The 20,784-nt window shown below is 36.0% G+C and overlaps 1 protein-coding gene across 3 annotated transcripts in view; it reads right to left on the reverse strand.

The window, feature by feature from the left end:
* The window catches only part of LYST (lysosomal trafficking regulator), a 77,509-nt gene that overhangs the window by 15,326 nt on the left and 41,399 nt on the right, over nt 1–20,784 (reverse strand). For all 3 annotated transcript variants that reach the window (XM_071432316.1, XM_071432307.1, XM_071432326.1), the window contains exons 21-41: nt 20,049–20,247; nt 18,712–18,843; nt 15,976–16,615; nt 15,355–15,532; nt 14,327–14,496; nt 12,736–12,966; nt 11,668–11,834; nt 11,043–11,195; nt 9,661–9,852; nt 9,011–9,189; nt 7,824–8,030; nt 6,393–6,569; nt 5,844–5,920; nt 4,747–4,935; nt 3,873–4,018; nt 3,688–3,784; nt 2,958–3,019; nt 2,561–2,616; nt 1,400–1,552; nt 829–1,073; nt 90–156 (exon numbers count right to left, since the gene is read on the reverse strand). In XM_071432316.1, the coding sequence (XP_071288417.1) occupies nt 90–156; nt 829–1,073; nt 1,400–1,552; nt 2,561–2,616; nt 2,958–3,019; nt 3,688–3,784; nt 3,873–4,018; nt 4,747–4,935; nt 5,844–5,920; nt 6,393–6,569; nt 7,824–8,030; nt 9,011–9,189; nt 9,661–9,852; nt 11,043–11,195; nt 11,668–11,834; nt 12,736–12,966; nt 14,327–14,496; nt 15,355–15,532; nt 15,976–16,615; nt 18,712–18,843; nt 20,049–20,247 (3,717 nt within the window). The remainder of the gene's footprint in view (nt 1–89; nt 157–828; nt 1,074–1,399; nt 1,553–2,560; nt 2,617–2,957; nt 3,020–3,687; nt 3,785–3,872; nt 4,019–4,746; nt 4,936–5,843; nt 5,921–6,392; nt 6,570–7,823; nt 8,031–9,010; nt 9,190–9,660; nt 9,853–11,042; nt 11,196–11,667; nt 11,835–12,735; nt 12,967–14,326; nt 14,497–15,354; nt 15,533–15,975; nt 16,616–18,711; nt 18,844–20,048; nt 20,248–20,784) is intronic.

The following is a 20,784-nucleotide window of genomic DNA, read 5'->3' on the forward strand; positions in this document are numbered from 1 at the left end:
TTCCCCAACAGATATATGTTATAAAAACTAAAGCCATGGTGTCATTTATACATGGGACAAAGGCAAGAAGAGAAAGCTATCTAAATTACCTTGTAAGTATCCACATAACGATCCTCTTTTTCTTTAGACTGCACAGCTATTGGTTTGACCAGATTCCTGCAACAAAAGCAATACTGATATGTTGTAATTTTTATTACAATATTGATTCACATCATTAAGAATAACACTCATATAATGAAAAGGCCAAGGAAAATGTAGCATTTTTCAAGAAAGTTCAGAAAATAAAAAAACAACTTTTAGTTAGTGCTAAAGGCAGACTCAGATCCACAGCACACTAACAGGCAAGCAAATGCCAAGCACCTCAGTCAAATCAGAGACATCCTATAAAGGCAAAGACAGTGCACACAAATGTTAAATTAGCACAACAGAAATTTATTAGGGTGGGACAATTCACTCAGATCCATCCAGATGAAGATTTTGTGACTGGCTAAGTAATTTTCGATATTATTTTCTTTTCCAGGCTAATTGGCCTGGAAGTCTGTAATCATATGAATTTAAACATACAGCTTCTATTTAATTCTGTGAATTATACACAGCCTATTAAGACAGTCTAATACACTGCATTTGAATCTACACACCTGTTTTATTTAAATGTCCCAGGCAAAGCAGCCATTTACTATAAAAACCCAAGTTATTAGAGATGAGGCTTGTCCCTAAATAGTTCCATTTGTGGGTGTGTGTGCAGTTTAGTACAACAAAGTTAAAAAGCTATATAAGGAACATCAGTTCAAGTATTTGAAAAAAAGAGTTTCAAGCATTTCATATTACCTATATACCGAGGGATCATTTAGGTCCAGCGTTTCATTGGTGTAGTCAGAAAGTATAAAAGGAAATACTGGATATTGCATGAGATCATTGAAGGAACGACCTGCGTGTTTGTTTAAATGAGTCAGATATTCAAAGTTAGTAATCTGTCCTGTGCACCACAGGTGGGTCAAAGCAGTAATGTTTCCATATTCCAAAAGGTTAGGCAAATTGTTAGTCAAGATGTTGTGGTACACATCATCACGGACCTAGAAGAAAACACCATAGATTTAATCATACAATTTAGAAGTTTAAAACTACCAAGAGTAAGTTTCTCTCATTTTGTATATTTCCAGATATCTGCTGTAATCGAATAATGCCTAGTATCACTAAGATTCTTTAATGTCTTACTATATCAGAGATGTGTCTTACAACATGCCTATGATCATCCAGAAGGATCATCTTTCAAAGGTATTAATCAGAATTTAATTAGTCCATGCAACAGGTGTCCTTAAAAACCTAATGCATGAATATAAATGTTATAAAGACACAGCAAAATGCTTTGGTGTATTACTCTGCATTGGTGCCACAGTACCTTTGTATTATCGAAAGCCAAGAGTAAAGTTCTGCCATTTGTTAAGAAGATTTCCACAGCATTGTCTCTTAACTGCCACCAGCGCTTATGAACTTCCTTAATTTCCTCATAGGTCCAAGAAAATGATGCTGGTTCAGTTTCTCCATGAAAACTCTGTAGGATTTGCAATTTGGAAATTAATTTTAAATGGTGGATTTTCCAAACAAGAAACCCTTCAATGCAGCCAGCTTATAACAATACAGCATATCCTAAGGCAAACTTTAATTTTAATGCAATGCTTTAATAAGTTGTTGTGATTTTCTTTAGCTGCTTTCCCCATCATCTACTCTCCTCAACAAAGTAGGTAGAACAGGACACATGCTCCTGAGCTGGTCCAGTTCCCTACCCAGAAATAGCAAGCACTGCCGCATTTTCAATGGCTCTTAAGCTAAAAATATTGGAAAGCCAATCAGAACAAGCAAAGCTTTGTTTTGAATCCCAGCTCTGACAGTCCTGTGAAGGACAAAGCAGCTGGTAGCATCCTAAACCACAGGAACTGTCTGTTCAGTAGATGCAAGGAAGAGCTCCATAAAATCAGTTTAAAGCTTTCAGTCATATCTTAATTATCTTTACATGTTTGTTGGGTATATAAACAATTTAGACATTAGTCTTTGTGTATCAGAAGGATTAGCTCAGTTCCCACTTCTTCATAAAACAATCCTCTTGTATAGGAAAAGGGAGGAGCTAGAACATCATATATAATGTAAAATTCAAGAATGAGATGCTGTGGAGCACAGCACAATTCATACACCTGTGACTTTCTGCACTTCAGTGTCCCAGTTTCCACTAAGGCAAGTTCTCAGACACAGATCAAAGCAAATTTCATGTACTTTGGTGATGAACAAAGATCAAAGCAATGCACTGCAATGTGCAGAAGCCTCTCACATCACCTGTTCCTCATTCCCTCCCAACCCCATGCCCACATCTTTCCTGTTTTCTTCTATCACCACCAATTCCATAGCCAGGGTCAACAGAAGCAACACAAACCAAACTAATCAGTTTGGCTAGCTTTGTCCAGAGATCTCTAACTCTAGCACTACTGCCACAAATTGCTGAAGAAGAAAGTTACTCATGGCCATAATTTGGAAAAATTAAAGCTGGACAATATATTCTAACACTTACCGAATTTTCAATTGTGTCTGAAGCATTGTCTTCAACAAAATACATGCCACATTTTCCTACAGCAAGAAATAGTTATGAAAAGGTACATGATAACAGTAGTAATGAGCTAAGATCGCTAAGAATAGTACCTGACAGTACTTGACAGAAATAGAATTTATGATTCCACATCTTTTAGCAAGTGGTCTGCAGATCTTAAAACTTACTGGCAGTTCAAACAGCACTCATGAAAACAGCAGAGAAAGCAAAATTGATCTATAAAGTATGTAATCCACAAAGTCAGGAAACATATCAATTACTTATTAAAATTAGCCAGGTTAATATATACAGCAGACTCTTACTGTATTTATACAGTAAATACACCAAAAATGTATTTATAAAGAATGAAAATTCTACTTACCTAGCAACAGTTCACCAGCAGTCTCTCTAGAAGGTGCTACACTTATACATCTTCGATTAACTCTGAAATATTTCAAAGTGGAAATGCTTATGGATCATGGAAATGCCTATCCTTATGGATTTATGTACCTTTTAGCCGACCTAAAACCAACCTAAACCAAACAGCCTCCAAAGTTCAAGGTTTCTCCAAGCTGTAGCTGAAGAAAAACTGTCCAAGAGCATGACTAATGGTTCATATCCCAAAGAGGGAAAGAAACAGAACCTCAACTTTCTAGACTTGCTTATGAGTGTATTTCTACTTATTTCTTTGCATGTTCTCTGCAGTTATTTTACGCTGTATTAGTGCCTGTAACAGGTGGCAAATTGATATAACTGCAGAGCTGAGTAATGCAGTGATAAAAGCAGAGAGGATGGAAAGACAATTTGCTTTTGAACTCTGATGGAAAGACCTACCAGATCTTAGATATCTAGGACAGACAGTGCTACTAAGCAAAAATAAGAGATCTCATCAGGTTATCCCACAGGTCCTATCCACAGCACACCAGATGGTATTTGGTAGCTGTTATCTTTTGCTTTTGAGTGAAGCAAAATGCCTAGTATTTTTGACACTGGTCTCATTTCCCACTTGCTTTTTTAAAAAATGTTTTTAAGACAAAATATGTTTTTTAGACAGCTGTTTCATTTGACTGGGAAAAGACAGGAAAGAGAAGCATGTGTTATCCAAAACAAACCTTATATGTTCACTTGCAGCTTTGTCCTTTACAGTAGAGGAGTGAGAAGAATGTGTTTTGTCTTCAAATAAGTAAGACAATGGAGTTTTTATCACACCTATAAAGACATCACAAATAATAGGGCAGTAACAGTCATTACAAATCAGATCTTAGGCTACATTAAACACTGAAGATTTTTTAATTACCTTCCTGTTTTTGCCTGTCTGGGAGAAGGTATTTGTTTGGAATAGTTAGGTAGCACCTCTGCAAGCGGCGCCTCTCTCTGTTGGGGCCCTCTGTTGGATCCAGTTGCCAAGAAGTTGGGTAATAGACTGGGTCATACCAGAGTGCTCTGACAAAAAAAAAAAAATTAGGAGCTTGGCAGCAGAGGCAGTATATGTGCTTGTAAATTCTGCTCTTTAACAAGTAGAAAGACAGAAGTTGCACAGAAGTACACTGGGCAATCATTTCTGAAAAAGTATTAAAAGACTGAATTCTCTAGTTTATTTTCATGAGCTATTTCACTGAATGACTTTTCACAAGCTGCTACTGTAAGACTGTTCTTGAAATTACTCACTCTAATGAAAACAGCAATACAATGCATCCAATACTATTTTGAAAACTCTGCTGCTGCAAACATGAGATAATACTAGTTCTGCAGTGGTGAAGATATCCTAGTTTGGTTTCTTATCAACATTAACATCCTTTGTTCTACACTATTTAGTGAACAGAGTATCTAGATGCTAATGTGAGTACCATTACACCAAAAATGTGTTTTTACTCCATCTATGTTGTGCAAGATATGAAAATTTTAGGACACACTTCATTGTATTAGGCACAGCAAAATGTATATACTGACAAAACCTGTCTAAATGGGATAGAAATATTACTTGGCTACTGACCCTAAAAGATAGGGTAAAAAAATAAGTCAAGTCTTTCACAAGTCTAACTATCAGATGGTTAGCAAAAGTAATTCTAATTTTAGTATAATCTCCATTTCATACGCCTCTGATTAGAATGAGAAGCACATGTCAGGGCATCAAGTCTCTCTCACTTTTCCCCCGAGATGAGAAAACTCACCGATCGTGCGTAAGCTGCTGAACAAGTTCCTGCCAATGTCTGCTGGCACTCAGCTCTGCCTTATACATCCCCCTGATGTGCTGGATTACTTTCTTCCTTTCCATTCCTTGTGACAGTGACACAGCTTGTGTGATGTCTCCAGCTATTTTAGAAATGTCTTTAGACTTGGTATCTAGACGCTGAAAGAGACTGAGGAGAAGAGTTGTGTTTTAAAATGCGAAATAAACACACTGAAAAGGGAAAGACCAAAACCCCTCATAAAATACAATCAGTTTGGCAGTAGATATGTAGAGTTCTTGTTACAGCAGATGCAGAATAACTTAGCCTACATAATAAGATTCATGAATACAGTCTGCTTCTTAGCCATCAAAAAACCTATTACTTTTGGCCAAAGACAAGCCAGTCAGAAGATCAATGGCTATGTGTTAACGTGCTTGACTAATTAATGTATACTCGTTACAATAAAAATCTGGGGTAAGGACATTAGTTTACCGCTGATTAAATCTCCTAAATCATTCAACATAACAAAGTCTTAATACTTGTCTGCATGAACTTGACTAAGCTCACCTTTACAGCTAATGCACTTGCCTACTTTAAAGCACATTGTGTGTATGTCTTAAATCTGATTTCATAGCAAAGCCTGAAATTAAATAAATGGAAAACTCAATCTAACACGATGTACTGAAATTTACAATTATGTCAAGGAGCAGTAGTCTACATAGTGCACAGAAATATTCAAATTGTATACTGAATACAGTATTTCATTTGTTGAAAATCAGGGTTAGTTGCAGGGACATTTAATTGCACAGACCACAGCAACAGGAGAGGTGATTATGGCAATAGTCATAAAATTAAGGGTGAAATGGCAAATGTGCAAAAAACTAAATCAGTATTGAGGTTCACAAAATGCCATTTATTATACAACCTACCAAAATGCATATGCCTTTAATATAGTAGCATACTTTAAAAGCCTGAAAGCTAGTGATGCTGGTAATTTGAAATAAACCTCATCCACAATAACATAGGCAACTTTGCAATGGGAAGTGCTGAACAGGGAACATTTCTTAAAGTTCTTGCAGCCCCTCTAAGGTACTTACTTCTGCCGATTATTAGCCATTGTTTTCTCCCAAGCAGCTTTGTTTACACCTTCTTCCATCTCATATTTCTTCTGATCCTGAATGGAAGTTTAACACATTATTTTCTTTTCTCAGATGGACAAAATAAGGAAGGGGAGGCTAAAGGGTACGCCAGTTTTAAAAAGGAAGAGCGACAGCACTGTTCAACTGATATCTTCACAGCATTTAAAGCCAGCAAGGCTTCATTTCAGTTACTGCCATTTTATTATATTTATGTATAACTCTTCTCTTCACAAGAAATCAAAAATTATTTTCTTGAAAATAAGAGATACTAGTAGCTTATTATGAACTCTCATTTTCCTCTGGATTAAATCTGTTTAACCAAGAAGCTTGTGAGCTTGCTGTGAAGAGTTGAGAGTATGTGATAGAAATATTGAGAACCCAAATAGAATTCCAAAAGCATAAGCCATCCACCAAAGAACACCACAATCTGCAGTTAAACTCTGATCCTATATAAGACAATTGTCTCAAATACACCCAGTTTTTAAAGCAAAGTTTTTATTCACAAACCTCTTTCAAAGCTTTTATTAAATCTGGTTTTGGTCGTGGGCTCAGGGGAATGCATTTATAGCCACAACTTTTCAGCATATTCATTAAGTCTCCTGCTGCTCTTTGTTGTTCTTTGGTCATTCCATCTCTGTGATTGTGCATTAATTCATACAAATAGAGCACTAATTTAGGCCCATGCTAGAAGGAAAAGAGGAAATTTTATTGTCATGCTCATTTCCACAACACTGAGCAATATTTTTCCCTCTACTTTTATTCCCTTTTCTAGTCAGACTGTGCAGATTTCTTCTAATTATTCACTAATTTAAAGAAAAAGACAGCTTTAATGGTTAAAGATAAACTTTTATAAAACTAGAAAAACATGCTGAATTTTATCCTCACATAGTAAAATTTGCCCCAGCATCTTGTGACTTTTCAAATGGCTTGCAAGAAAACTGTTTCTTTCCCCAGTGCTCAGCTCCTGCAGCCTTATACTTCAGGAAATACGTGCCAGAGACTTCTAATTTTGCATGCCAAGAACAGTACAGCTCATTTGATTAATCAAATTAGATATGACAGATAATGAAGTTAAGCAGACATAAGTCATAAATGCACTCAACATGACGCTCCCCACAGAAGCCACTGCTAGTGCATCAGCTCTTTTCTACCTGATAAAACTTATTTATTTGAATAATGTATACCTGATCAGAAATATGTGAGTGCCATAAACTAATCCAATAAATACTTTCTCTCCTTAGTATACAGTGACTCAAACTGAGGCATGTCTTTTATTTCATTCTTTCAGTTCCTGAAGATCTCCAACTGCAATATTTCTTCCTGATTTCTCCTTGTGACTCAAAGAAATGACAGCTTTCAAGCTTGCACTAACATAGCACCATTAAAAGCTTTCCTCTGACAAACTCAGAAAAGCAGGGAGAGCCTATTCAGCTTTTTAACTTAAGAACATGAAATACATAATCCCACTTGAAGATCTAATAAAGCCCAAGCAAGAAAAGAGAGAGTACTGCTTTGGTTGAGAATTGACTGCTTCTTAAAATCTAGTTGAAATCAATTCTTACAAGCTTCAGAAAGTCTGCAGTAAAGAGTTTCAAAGCAAGGATAATTCCTTCCTTAATTTGCTTTTTTAGGGCATTCCTAACTTCCTGAGTAAAATCCTTCATGTTAAAATTAGTATCACCTTTTGTCTCTGCACAGCACAGGGGATATGTTTGATGCAGAACAGCACCAACATACCCAGACTTAATTTTATCTGTCCTCAGGATAGTACAGCAATTGCATAGGTACACCAGGTGTTTTGTATGACAATTGTCAGTCACTAAACATTGCACAAGTATCAGTGAACAACTTGCCATATACAGTTCTAAATAATCATACAATCTAGTCAAAAATTGAATATAGGTTTTAGAAACTTCTCTCAAAAACTCTTGAGCTTACTTGCAAAGTTGAGCTGAGACAGTCTCGCAAAATCTCTTGCTGGTTTACTTCGTGTGCCATCTCCAAAGCCTGCTTCCTCTCCTGCAGGGGACTTACAGGAGACAAGCTATGCACAAGAAGCCTCCCAAGCTGCGTACGGAATGTGTCCTTACATAACAAAAGGATTCTGTTCCACTGCTGTTTTGGAGTGCTCATTCTGCTGGTGCCCTAAGTAATGGGGACAACTTTTTAATATTACAGGATTAGGACTTTCTTCTATCAATTTTTTCAGATTATTATGATCAAAATGCAAGACAAAATTTTATCTACCAAAAGAAGTGTTTTGGTTTTCTATAGTGATTATTATTATGGGTTAAAAAGCATTCTACTAAAACAATCCAGAAAGTGAAAATTGTGATGTAGAGAATTTAAAAACCAGAGGGTTTCTTTATTGCTCATTTTAATCAACAGCCCTTTTACATTAATCACCAGTTTTCTGAATGGATTACCTCAAAAGATTAGAAAACCAGTATTAGAAGGAAGTGTGTTTTCACAAGAAAGAACTTGCCATCTTTGAAAAGTAGCACAAATATGGCACAATGGAAAGATAATACACCTATCAAATGTAATTTTTCTGAGCTAGAAAGAAAATTAGGTAGAACTGCTTTCACCAAGATGACCTAAGGAAGAGTAATAACACACTTTATATTATCCAAGCAAAAACTGATTGCCTTGGAAATGCTGACAAGCTAACACCTGTATGTTAGAAGATTTTCACCACTTTATTAAGAATTGAAAAAAGAGAAAGCTCTCCTTCCCAATTCTAAAATATACTATAAACATATTGCTCAAAAAATCCCTACCACCTGTGGATGCACAGAAGATCTGGTTTTATAGGCTTCAGCAAACCTAAATATTGAAGTTTAAAGGGACCAAGCAAGTTTTCATAGTACAAGAAAGTCTATTTAAGTTCTGTATTCTTGTTCAAGAATAATTTTGCCAAAATTAAAGGAAAAATCAGAACAGATCCATTTTTTATTTTATAACTGCAAAGTAACTGGGAAGCCACAGTTTTTAATGCCACAGTTGGATGGACAAAGGCAGTAAGAAAAGCATTTATGAACAGAATACACTATGAATGAAAGTTCCTAATAAAGGAACCTTATGAATAAAATATGCTTTAACATGAACAGCATCTAATTACTTACAATGGATACTTTGATTCCTTCCACCAACATTTTGACCATTTCTTTAAGAAAAGGATTTATTCTGCTAGTCAGTTCTTGCTGGCTTTCCTCTTCAGGAACTTCCAGCTGGGATGCCGAAAGTCTGCTTTGACTTGTATTTTCTGTTATACCCAGTACATCAAGGCACTCTTCGGTAGAGGCTTAAAATTTAAGAGGTACATATTGATCAGTACCATGTCAAGCAAGATAATCCTACAAACCTTTAGCTGGCATTATATCAAATACTGCCTTTACTGATATATTTACTATACTTACACTCTCTCTTGCTTTTGCAGAATATGTACGAGCTCTCAAGTCATCAAGTCTTGCTAACCAATGTAGCCATTTTATAGAAAAATTGCATTTTAAGAGAGCAGATGCTCCCTTTGGCAGTTAAATCTTCATGCAATAATTAATGCAGTTAACACATGAATGGACTGATGTAGAAATAAAACAACTTGTTCAGTTCATTCAGATAAAAACACTAGCCAGATTGCCAGTTACATAATACTGAGAGACAAATCATAGAGAACGACATGTCAATGGAACAACTTTCCTCTCTAACACTTCAGCATTCCAAAAGCAAGAATTAATCTTTCCTCAAAACAGAAACAAACAAAAAGAAATCCTACCTAAATAAATGAGCCTGTTAACAGCCAAAACAGTCAGCCTCTGTAACCTTTGTGCAAACTCAGACTCAGTGGCTTGGACAGGATTTTCTTGGCTCATTCTCCGCTGCATCATCATGTTGAATTCCTCACTTGCTAGTGAGCGCATTTTCACCAGCAGAGCATCAGACTGAGCAAGTGAAAACTTCCTGGAACCTGAAAGGAGAGAAGCATGAATAGAATTCTACTAAAATGCACAAAAACTCCATCACTCAGCAACTACTTTAATCCAAAGATTTCACATCATTTAATGAAACAAACATTTGAAATGTATCAGTATCAAAGGGAACATAAGTGTCATTGGGTGTTTGTCCTTCTTATTTTTAGTTTTTAAGGCTTTTTGAGAATAAATACATAAATTTCAAATAATAAGTAATACTGTGAAATGAGTTAATCTCAAGATAAGCTTTATTGTAGGACTTCGATATTTTTTTTGCTAAACATTCAAACCCACTACTTTTTTCCTGCTTTTATTGTATAAATGGAATAAAGGATTAAAAATTAGTGATAGAACAAAATATTGCATATTGCAGAGTGGGTTCATCAGCACAAATGATGAGCCAGACATTATCAGCAAACACATTTTGTACCATACCTATTGGCACTAATAGAAGCACAGTATCTAACTCACAAGAATATTCTTCAGAATTTTCTTGAAATGAACTGGGAGGCCTTGACTGTACTTCCTTCTTTTGGAAATAACTATTTTTATTTACCTTTAGTGCTTTACCAAGTTCACTTGTATAAAAACATTTTCACTCTACTGAACATATATATAAAATATTTCACTAGGTTGATGGAGAGGGGGTCTCAAAAGCTGACCATCAAGACAAACATTCCCATAGTAAACAGGAAATATTAAGTGTTTGTCAGGTTATTAAACTGTATCTTTTGTGAAGTCTTTAATGCATTTGTAAGAGACATACAAAATCAACTTACATCCAACTCCAAAACTTTTACAGAACAACTGATTAGCTATCAAATACAGGGAAAGTATTACTGCTAAAGCTAGAACCCAACACAGGTTTTAAAAACACAACCACAGTGGCACTTCCAAGTATAAATTTGGAGTGGCAGGTATTTATTTCAGGATGGTCTCTAATGAAAAGTTGTGCAACAAAGCAATCCCCGCATCATAGCTGTGTTAAGTTACAAGCACTACCTTGATTTTGGCATTAACTTACTGTGAGCTTGGCTATTACAGGCATTACAAATTACTTTAAAAACATCTTTACTGAGCAACTTGTGAATTTAAGAGAATCTCCAAAGGTGGTAATACCATGGAATCATCAAGCAATACATACAGGAAGGAGCAAGCACAAGAATGCCACACCTCTGCTACTCACCCGCGATGCCTTTGCGCTTTTGAAACATTGTGCGATGTGGTGCTGAGGGTGCCGGGGCTGAACTGGCCTGCTCCTGAGCATCTTGGCTTGCTGTGGTCCTTATCAACTCAATGGCTGCTTGAAGAACTCTTAACTGCAGAACAACTGCCATATCTAGGGAGAGAGGCATACAAAGTGTATATGACATCTTCAGGAATTTTTACCAGATATTTGTAATAAGTCAAACCGCAACATGTGTCAAGAGCTACAAAACTCTAGATTCCACAGGAGTCACACAAAGTCTCTTTGCTATGCCACAGATACAGACACTACAGAAATTAGTTGTCATAGAAAAGCCATTGAATTTGATCACTCTAAAACAAGCTAAATGAAACTGTACAGAATGTTTTCTTTTAAATATCCTTAAGGAACTTTTACAGTCACTATTTTTTCAGATTAGCAGTACACAATTCTTGACCACAAGGCAGGCTCGTAAGGGAAACTACTAATTTGAGAACCACTTAGAAGAGAAAGATTCATCACCAGAAAACTCCCCCTTCTCCCTCAGCAGGAATATTAAACAGAAAACTGGGGAAGGGATTTACTTTTCCAGTCCCATGACCCCAAAAATTAGCAGACAACTTACTTTGCATCCTTGCATTTTTACTATTTTGTAGATGACCCAGCAGCACAATGAGGTCTTCAATAACACGAAAATATTGAGAACCTGAGGAGCTGCAGGCATGAATTGCAACTGCTACCAGCAGCTGTTGTATATCGCATGCAAGTAACTTGTAGTCATTCAAGGGAATGCTGCAAACAAAGTTGTAGTTACCAGAAACATGACAATTCTAGTAGATTGTAACTCTTAACAAGACCCATTATTATTCCCCTTGCTACTTCTGCCAACTGTACCTAATATTTTGTTGTACTTCATATAAAAGTGTCACTGCTGAAGACTAGAACATTCTAATTCAAGACATTTCTTTAAGGTTAACTTTGGCAGATTGGATGCCTGCAAATTTTTGAGACATTCTAATGTTGAGTGCAGCACAGTTTTATTGGAAAAGCAATGATGTATTACTATCAGATTTTTAAGTTAAAGAACGAGTCTGAGATCCTATATTTCTCAAAAAAGTATCAGGACAATCTATTTTATAATCATGCTGAACAAAAACTATATTGAGGTAAAAAGGAAACCTTTCCATTTCTTCAGGATACCAACTAATGAAATAAAATAACAAAACCCTGTCTTCTCCTTTGTTCCCTGTATAATATTTTTTAAAGTACAGAATCTTTATCTCTAATAAAGTCATTGAAAAATCTCAAATATTAAATCATAGGCAGTACAGGAGAGACTTTTCTTCAGTTTTGATATTGGCCATAGAGACAGTAGAACGTACCATTTCCTGGGCCTTTATCTTACTGTTCAGGTTTATTAAGAAAAGCATTGAAAGTGCAGACAGTGTGACAAACTCGCATTTTAAAATGTCATTTCACTTGAATGTTTAAAGTATGGAAAGAACACTTTATATTCCACTATTTGAACTGACTAAAACATTAACTTACAGGTATAAAGTTGAAAACCTCAAGCCCAGTATTTTGTACACGTTCTCTAATAATTTCAAAAAGTAGAAAAAATACAATACAGTAATTTCTTGCTAGCCTTAAGGCTGTGCCTAGAACATTTGATAGCAACAGAAACAATACTCACTTTGTTTCCAGTCCGTTGAGAGCAGCCAGTGTATTACACAACACATAGAGCAAACCATTATCAAGCAGCAGGTCTGCAACTTTTGAGCAGGAATTTATGATTTGCAGGAGGAGACAGAAGCAGTTATGCAGCAGAACGTTATCATAGAGGGAATTCTCTATTAGACCCAGAACAGGAATGACACACCATTTTCGAAAGAGTCCAACATTCTTGACGTCTTCCAGATCAAATCTGTTAATAGAAATATGAGTAAATGGCACCCTAAAGAACACTGTGATAACAAAAACAGTACAGACAACTGTAATACCAGTTATGTATCATATGCTTGTATTTTGGCAAAGATGTCCATGGTAATTTCCTACATTTCATTGTAGGAACAATAGCTATCTACTAAAAAAATCCAATAAGAGAAAAATAAACTTTTCATTTCAGCCACAAAGAAATGACATGCCTAAAAAGTAAATCTGATGCTTTAGCTAACTACTGTCTACAATACAGACTTCATGAAAATGGAGGAGTTTTTAATCAGTGTAGAAAAATGTTGCATTACCCGTCCAATGTCGCTATTATAACTACTGTAGACACTATCAAGAGAACAGATACAGCTTGTCATCACTGTAACAATAACACTGACTGGCAGCAGGTTTGATATCCCATATCCATTACTGCTGAGGTTTAATTAAGTTTGGGACCTGGCTTATAGTGATTGCAGAATTCAAAGCAGTGCTTCAGACCTTGTTTTATTTATGCACTAAGAAACCACATTACTCTCATAAGGTCATCAGCCCTATAAAATGACTATTATATACAATCCTAAAAACCTGAGACATTAGAATTATCTTTCCAGCCCCATAATAAATCCTGAAGAAGTAACAGTTCTCTGCCTTTGGACAAATTAAGCAGCCATGACTAAATATTGCACTTAAACAAGAACAGTTTTTGAGTGGTGAAGATCAGGTCAAGAGGCAAAAGTAATTTGGCTACAAATCCTGCAGAGGCAGCAATTGATAAGAAACTTTTTGCAAGATTTTTCCAATGAGTATATTTACTCAGGTGATTTCTGTACAAGCATTAAGTAGTCAGATTAATTCTAAAAAATATCATTTACTTATATAGCTGTCTGCTTAAAGGTAATCTCCTTTTCTGTCAATATAAGGTGGCTCTTCAGTTCATGAAAATGGTATATCTCTGGGATTTTTCCCTAGAAGAGACAGCCATTTAAATTTGGAGCCAAGATAAGGAAGCAGCTGTGGCATCAAGATTTTTCCTTAATTACCTACCAAAATCCAAGAGAAGTCTAGTGACAGAGAGAGTTAAACTGATTACACAACATTTGAGTTCAAGGCCTCTGAGGCACTCAGAAAGTCTGAGTGTTTACAAGATCCCTGCTGAGAGCCTCCCTCAGATGAAGTTGCTTACAAACAGCTTAAGGGCCGCACAATAGCCCTAAGGATTTTATTACATTTCAACGTTAAACAAGCAAAACCTACCAGAATAGTCTTGAATAGTTTTTTTATGGTTGTTGACCAGCAAAGTGCACTGCTTCTAACTCACATATTGTTACAGGACATAAAAGCACAGCATTACTTACTCTTCATCCAAGCCAACAGAGCGGCCAAAAAGCATTTCCAAAAAGCATTCTACAACTTCCTGAGTCCCCTGATGAAGATACAGCTGATTGGCTAGCAAAGAAAAGCCACGGTTCTTTAAGAATTTTTCCTTCTGCTCCCTTCTTGCTCTGTTGAAATATGCATCCAACAACTAAAAATAAATGCATAATTACAGTGTAAGAATGAAACATTTAATATAACTGCCCTGAAAGTGAAATTGTTGTCTTTGTCTGTCATTGAAATTTTTTAAAATTCAAGATTTCAAACATCAATTATACTATCAATTATATATTTGATAATATATTTTTGATCTGAACACACATTTTTCATTAAGTTTGGGGAAGATGAAATCAGACACAACAGTTAGCAAATACAAACATAAATACTCAAACTTTTTATATTTGTTCAATCTTACAGTTCAGTGTGTGTGCTAATGCATGCATGACATTCGTTCTCAATAAAACCATACAGTCCTACTCTTTCTCAAATTAAAATAGAAATCTACTCAAAGTTTTTTAACTACATTATATAATCATACAGAAACATTGTCCATAATACCACAAAAATCTCTGAAAACATTTTGAAGCCTCAAGTCCATCTTCAGTCCACAAAGGTGTGGACGACTCCTTAGAATAACTCAAAGTCAACTCTTTTACAAGTCAAACCAAGGTGCAAGTACTGTTACACACTGCATCATGTTTTGTGTCCCTGACTTTCTGCATTGTTGCTTCCATTTACAATGGTAATGCTATCAATAAGCTCTTAAGGCCTTTGGCTTACATTAGGGATTATATTTATCTATTCAAAGAGTCTGTGTTTATGTTGCTTTGTAATTTGCTTTGTTTTGTTGGTTGTTTTTTTTTTTTTTTAATCCATAGGCTGAAAACTTATCTTAAATGTAGAAAACTGAAGAAAGGTAAACAAAAATAGTAAAACCCCACCACATTTCCAACGTATTAACCATACTGGTTGACATCTTTTTAGGAGAAAACATTTGATATAGGCCTACTTTAATGACTCCTTGTTGTATGAGAGGAGATGGGTGGTTCACCAGAACTATAAGATAATCAGGTTGGATAAGTTTGTCCATCACATCTTCTAGCATGATATCAGGTAGGATTAGGAGAACTCCACGCAAGAGATCGTATAACCCACAACAGATAAGCACAAGATAGTCTTCTGCACATCTGAAAACAGAGGAATGTGTTTCACCATAGCAGGAAAGATTAAAAAATGCAAAATTGAAATTCTTGAGGGACAGAAAGAGGGTTCAGGTTAGAAATTTGGAAGACAACATTTCTTCAATACTCCTAGCCACCATCTTCATTAACACTTGTTTTTAGATGGCAGATAGTAAAAAGGATAATCTGACCAGAACGACTTTCTTTTGTGAGCAGTTCGCACTTTTACCGTACATAGCAAAAATCCTGATTTTTAAAATTTTTTATGTAAATACAGCAAAAACTGAAACAACAGAACATTCTATACACTAAAAGCTTAATAAATTTGTGTATGACAGCCATTGAAAACATTCCATTAGTTTTCAGAATTTGAATTTTTATAGAATATTAATCAAGAGCGAGAACTGTAAAATTAAAGCTCATGTTAAATTATTATTTTCCGTGCTTACCTATCATCAGGGCTTTCAGATGGCTTTGGGGTATTCTCATTAGGTGAAGAAAAAGCAAGACTGTCCCAGTCTTCAGGAAGAACATTCTTGTCAGCAAAGCTTGGCCAGCGAGCAATGGCTGATGATGCTCCAAGAACAGAGAATGCCAACCCCAGCCCTGCAAAGTGACCCTGTCCCTTCTGAAATGAAGGCAGTCCTTTCAGATGGTCTGGACGCCGCAGCGATGCCTCAGCTGCACCACCAGCAGCAGCTTCACTACATTTCAGGTCTGTATCAGCTTCTTTACTCTCTAATGCACTTTCTGATAACTCTACTTCTTTTGCAATATCCTCAAATGTTTCGGCAGATGTTAGCTCTGAGTCACAAACTGTTTTTGCAGACTCACAGCTGCTAAGGAAGAGTTCTTCCTGTACTCTCTTAATAGTTTCAGAACTTTCTACAAAACCAATTCTACCCTGAAGATCAACGTAGTCACGCTCACCAAGGATCTGCAGGTCATCAACACTGCTTCCCATTCTTTCAGTCAGTCTTCTTCGATGAACTTGGGGTGAGGAAGTAGGTGATGCTGGTAAGCTTTTAGAAAGCCTTCTAGGTGCCTGAGAGCTTATCTTCTGCTGTACACTAGCCTTGGAAGTGCTCCCTAGAGAAATAAGGACATCTTAAGCATTCCTTTCACACTAAAACCCAGCTTTTCTAATAATGATACACTCTTCACCTACTTAAAATTGTTGTGACCCAAGTTAATTTTATGTGCAAAACTGATTCAATGCCTAACATAACTCAGATTTGGTTAATCAAAGTAGAGATACTAAACTATTATGCAGCCATATATTTAGCAAGTCACAAATGTGGAAGAAACAATATGCAAAGTAATTTTTTCCAATATACAGGAGTTTTTAGATTTAAGTTACGATCCCTTCACCTAACCCTCAGCAGGAACTGTTACAGAATCACAGAGGGTGGAGGGCACATCTGGAGGTGTCTACACCAGAATTCTTGCTCAAAGCAGTGTCAAATAAAGCAGCTTGTTCTATTTGGAGCTCTGTGTAAGAGGTCTAATCTGCAGTGTTTCAGTGGACATCAAATTTCTACTCAGCAACTCTTCTGCACCAAGGTTTTACATATACTTCAAATTTAGAACAAATAACTATATGTTTTAATTAACAGTGCTTGCTTTTAACTGCACATTATGACCTGAAACAGTCAAGCTTTCAGAGCATATTACAAGTCTCGAACAAAATATAGTTTTGAAAGAGAAAATGTCTGTATACAAGACTGGTAGAAGCAGTTACCTGTTAGACTAGGAAAATGAGAATTTTTTCATTCTCAAATATTTTGAAAACTGTGCATCAGTTAGTACTAAGGCAATGACAATGCATTAGGAATGTATTTTTTATGAGACATCTATGAAATATATGAAAGAAATACATGAATATACATACACACATACATGTACCAACACAGCCAGACCCAAGCTGGCCTTCACACAACAAGGGAGATCTACACAGATGCAGAAATCTTACAGTCAAGCTTTCACACACATCAGTGGGTAGTACAACAAAAAATTGCAAATCCACATGCAGATAGCAGTTACCTAACACACATACAAGTTCTGCTATTTTAGAGAACCATACAGTGTTAAGGTGTTGGAATGCATTTTTAAAATCTTCTAGTCCCAGCACCTCCTGCAACTAGACCAGGTGCTCAGAGCTTCATCCAACCTGGTCTTGAGCACTGCCAGGGTTGGGGCATCCACAGCCTCCCCAGGCAACTTGCTCCAGTGTCTTGCCACCCTCATAGTAAAAAATTCTTCCTACTACCTAACCTAAACTTCCCCTCTTAATTTGTATCCATTACTCCTTGTCCTATCACTATTATAGTCCCTGATAAAATATAAGAGTACATAAATTATACATTTACTTATATAAATTTGGAAATTCAAATTAAGAATTACAATCACGCAAACATTTTCACATAAAATTATGTTGAGTATTCCTCTGGTAGACATGAACAATCTCTGTTCAAAACGAATAATTTGGTAATATTGACATTAAAAAAGTACTAAAAGTACTTATTTAGAGGAATGAGTTTTCATATGTTTTCCATATGGGGAAAAGGACTGATTCCATACACAGTTTAGTGCTGTGACATGTTCTTCTTACCACTTCTTTACTGAAAAACCAAAAAAATTTGAATAAAGTTGTTTCAACTGAAGTAGTGCTTGACAATCCAATTTCCTTTTCCTAAACAAAGTAGCAACAAGATATCAATTGTAAAAGGTATTATATTGTGATACCCAGAACATAGCCAGCCACACATGATCTGAAATATATGGGTGGATGTTAGGGATTATGCACAAAGAAAGAAAAGTATCAGCTTAGAGCTCTCTGCCCAGATAAGATAGCTGCTTATGGCTGACTACTTCAGCTGCTGCCTGGTCAGGGCACTCTCTTACATCTCTAGCAGGTCTGTTTAACAAATGAAATGCTTCTGCTTATCTGGTGTGTTTCACTGCCTGAGCCATCAGCCTGGCAATTTGTTTCAACTTAAGAATGAAGAGCAATTTAGGTAGCATGTTCTGTTCCATCCTTCTTACTCGGCTGTTCAGGCATCAAGCTCCCAGGGACAGGGGGAGCTTTGTAAGAAAGATCTGTGAGAAAGTAACATTTTAGGGCACACCAGTCATTTGGCAAAGGATTGTGTCTTAACATCCTTGTTTTTCCAGTATTGTTTTACCTTCCAGTGGTAAAGCTGTAAATCCAGTTGGAGATGTAATCACAAACGCAGAATTGTCTACTGACTTCCCACCACTGCTGGAATTTCTCAGGTACCTAAGTGATTCAACTTTCTCCTGGAAAATTTTACCATCTAGAAAGAAAAGGGTGAAAAGTTACAAAGCTTTTTATTTTTGCATTGCTGACAAATTAGACTCACAGTACTGAGTGGTGGTTACATTTGGAGCTGATAACTGGTGGCTAATGAGAAGTTCTCAAGTCCAAAAAACTGAGAAAAAACACTTTTTGGTTTAGAGATGACTTCAAAATTTACTTTAGAACAATAAAAATATTATGATATACTAAAACAACTATATTTAAAGACAGTCCTTGCAGTCATACAAGTAGTGACAACTGACTTCTTGTCATGTCAAAAACAGGTGGCTGTTCTCAAACAGCCTAAAAAGGCTTCAGGTCTCAAAATAAGCATTCTCCCCTTACTCAGAATCTTACAATAGTTAATATTAGAGACAACAACACAGATAAACACAACTGTGCTGCCTTTTAAATTGATCACTAAAACTTGAGGTACACAGGCATTTGCAAAAGGAGAAAATATTTCAAACTTGGATGATGCTTTCCATGTTTACCTAAGTTATAGCTTAGGTTGTACAATGCTAATATAAAAGCATGAACTATACATTGTTTCACATTTTTAAGAAGACAAAAAAAATATTTTTTAAAGCTCACATCCATCATTTTGCCAACATGACCATCCAGTATAGATATATTAAAGTAGATGTTGTTCTAGGTCTGCACCCCTCAAAGCCCACAAGCACTGCCAGGAGCTTGTCTGCAATAAACTGATGGTGCCTGACAATGATGCCTTGCAGTGCAAATCATCAATTACAAAAAATGCTCCATGGGTCCTTTATTTTTCTTGGAATTCAGTTAGGGGAAGAAAGAAAGAAAGTTGAAATGGAGAAAGGACCAAATACAGATTTCTGAAGAAGCTCCATTTACAAGTAAGTTAGATGTTTTTTTCTATATTTGCCCACAGACAAATATCCACACAGGCAGCTAAACTTAAGCATACCATTTAGCAGCATCAGACTTCAAGAAAGTTAAAGGCATAACCATCAGAGAAATTATCTATGGCTACAGACAGAAGAAAGCTCTCCAAGTAAACAAAGTCTAACTGTAACCTGTTTCAGAAAAGTAAAAGTAGTTACAGTATTAAGTTCCAAGAGTTCAGTAATTTTTAATATATACTCATTAAAATACAGGGAAGTTTTTTTTAAAAAATTAGTTTATTCCCAGATTTTTATCTTATTGTTTATCTAACTGTGGCATATTTACCTATGTGCAGGGAAAAGTAGAAGTTGGTAGGGTTGTGACAAACATATGTATTAGTGGGAGGGTGAACTGCTAAGAGGAAATTGAAGACCAGTGTCAGCAATTCCAGATCTGGGGGAGAACCAAGTACTTCTTCAATTATTTTCACAAATGACCTGCAAACCTCTTGAGGCAGGGATGCAAGGTGTCCCTCTTTATGCTCCTAGAAAGAAAGAGTAGTACAACTGTAAGCTACTTGCAATTTTAATTTGACAAACTGTCTTTTTTTTTTTAAATTGTCTTGCTGTAGTAGAATACACAAGAAAAGAAGCTCAGCTAATAAAGAGCTAATAAAGCTGTATTCTTTAATTATGAGAGAAGCTACTGTATGTCCTGGATGTTATCTCAGTCCATCATGAACCAAATATTACATATGTTATGCAAGTTGATTTTTAAGAAAATGAGCATACTATGCTGCCCTGCTATGAAATGCTGGAACTTTAGAACATGAATCACTATTGAAAGTACAGTTTATTGTCATTGGATTACATATTTGTAGAGAAATTAATAGTTGCCAATACCAATAATTCAAATATATTAATAAATTTCTGAGCAGGACCACACTGAGTCATCTGTATTTCCACTTCAGTAGCCAGTTTTATGAACGTACACATTTGAAATTAATTTATTATTATATTTATCATTTCAGCTTAATAAGCATTCTATATAGTTCAATAACAGCTACCTGAAAAAAATTATT

This window comes from Agelaius tricolor, unplaced genomic scaffold (genome assembly GCF_023055355.1).
Source record: "Agelaius tricolor isolate 1412-34295 unplaced genomic scaffold, bAgeTri1.0.p SCAF_1, whole genome shotgun sequence".
In the NCBI taxonomy this organism is placed as follows: Eukaryota; Metazoa; Chordata; class Aves; order Passeriformes; family Icteridae; genus Agelaius; species Agelaius tricolor.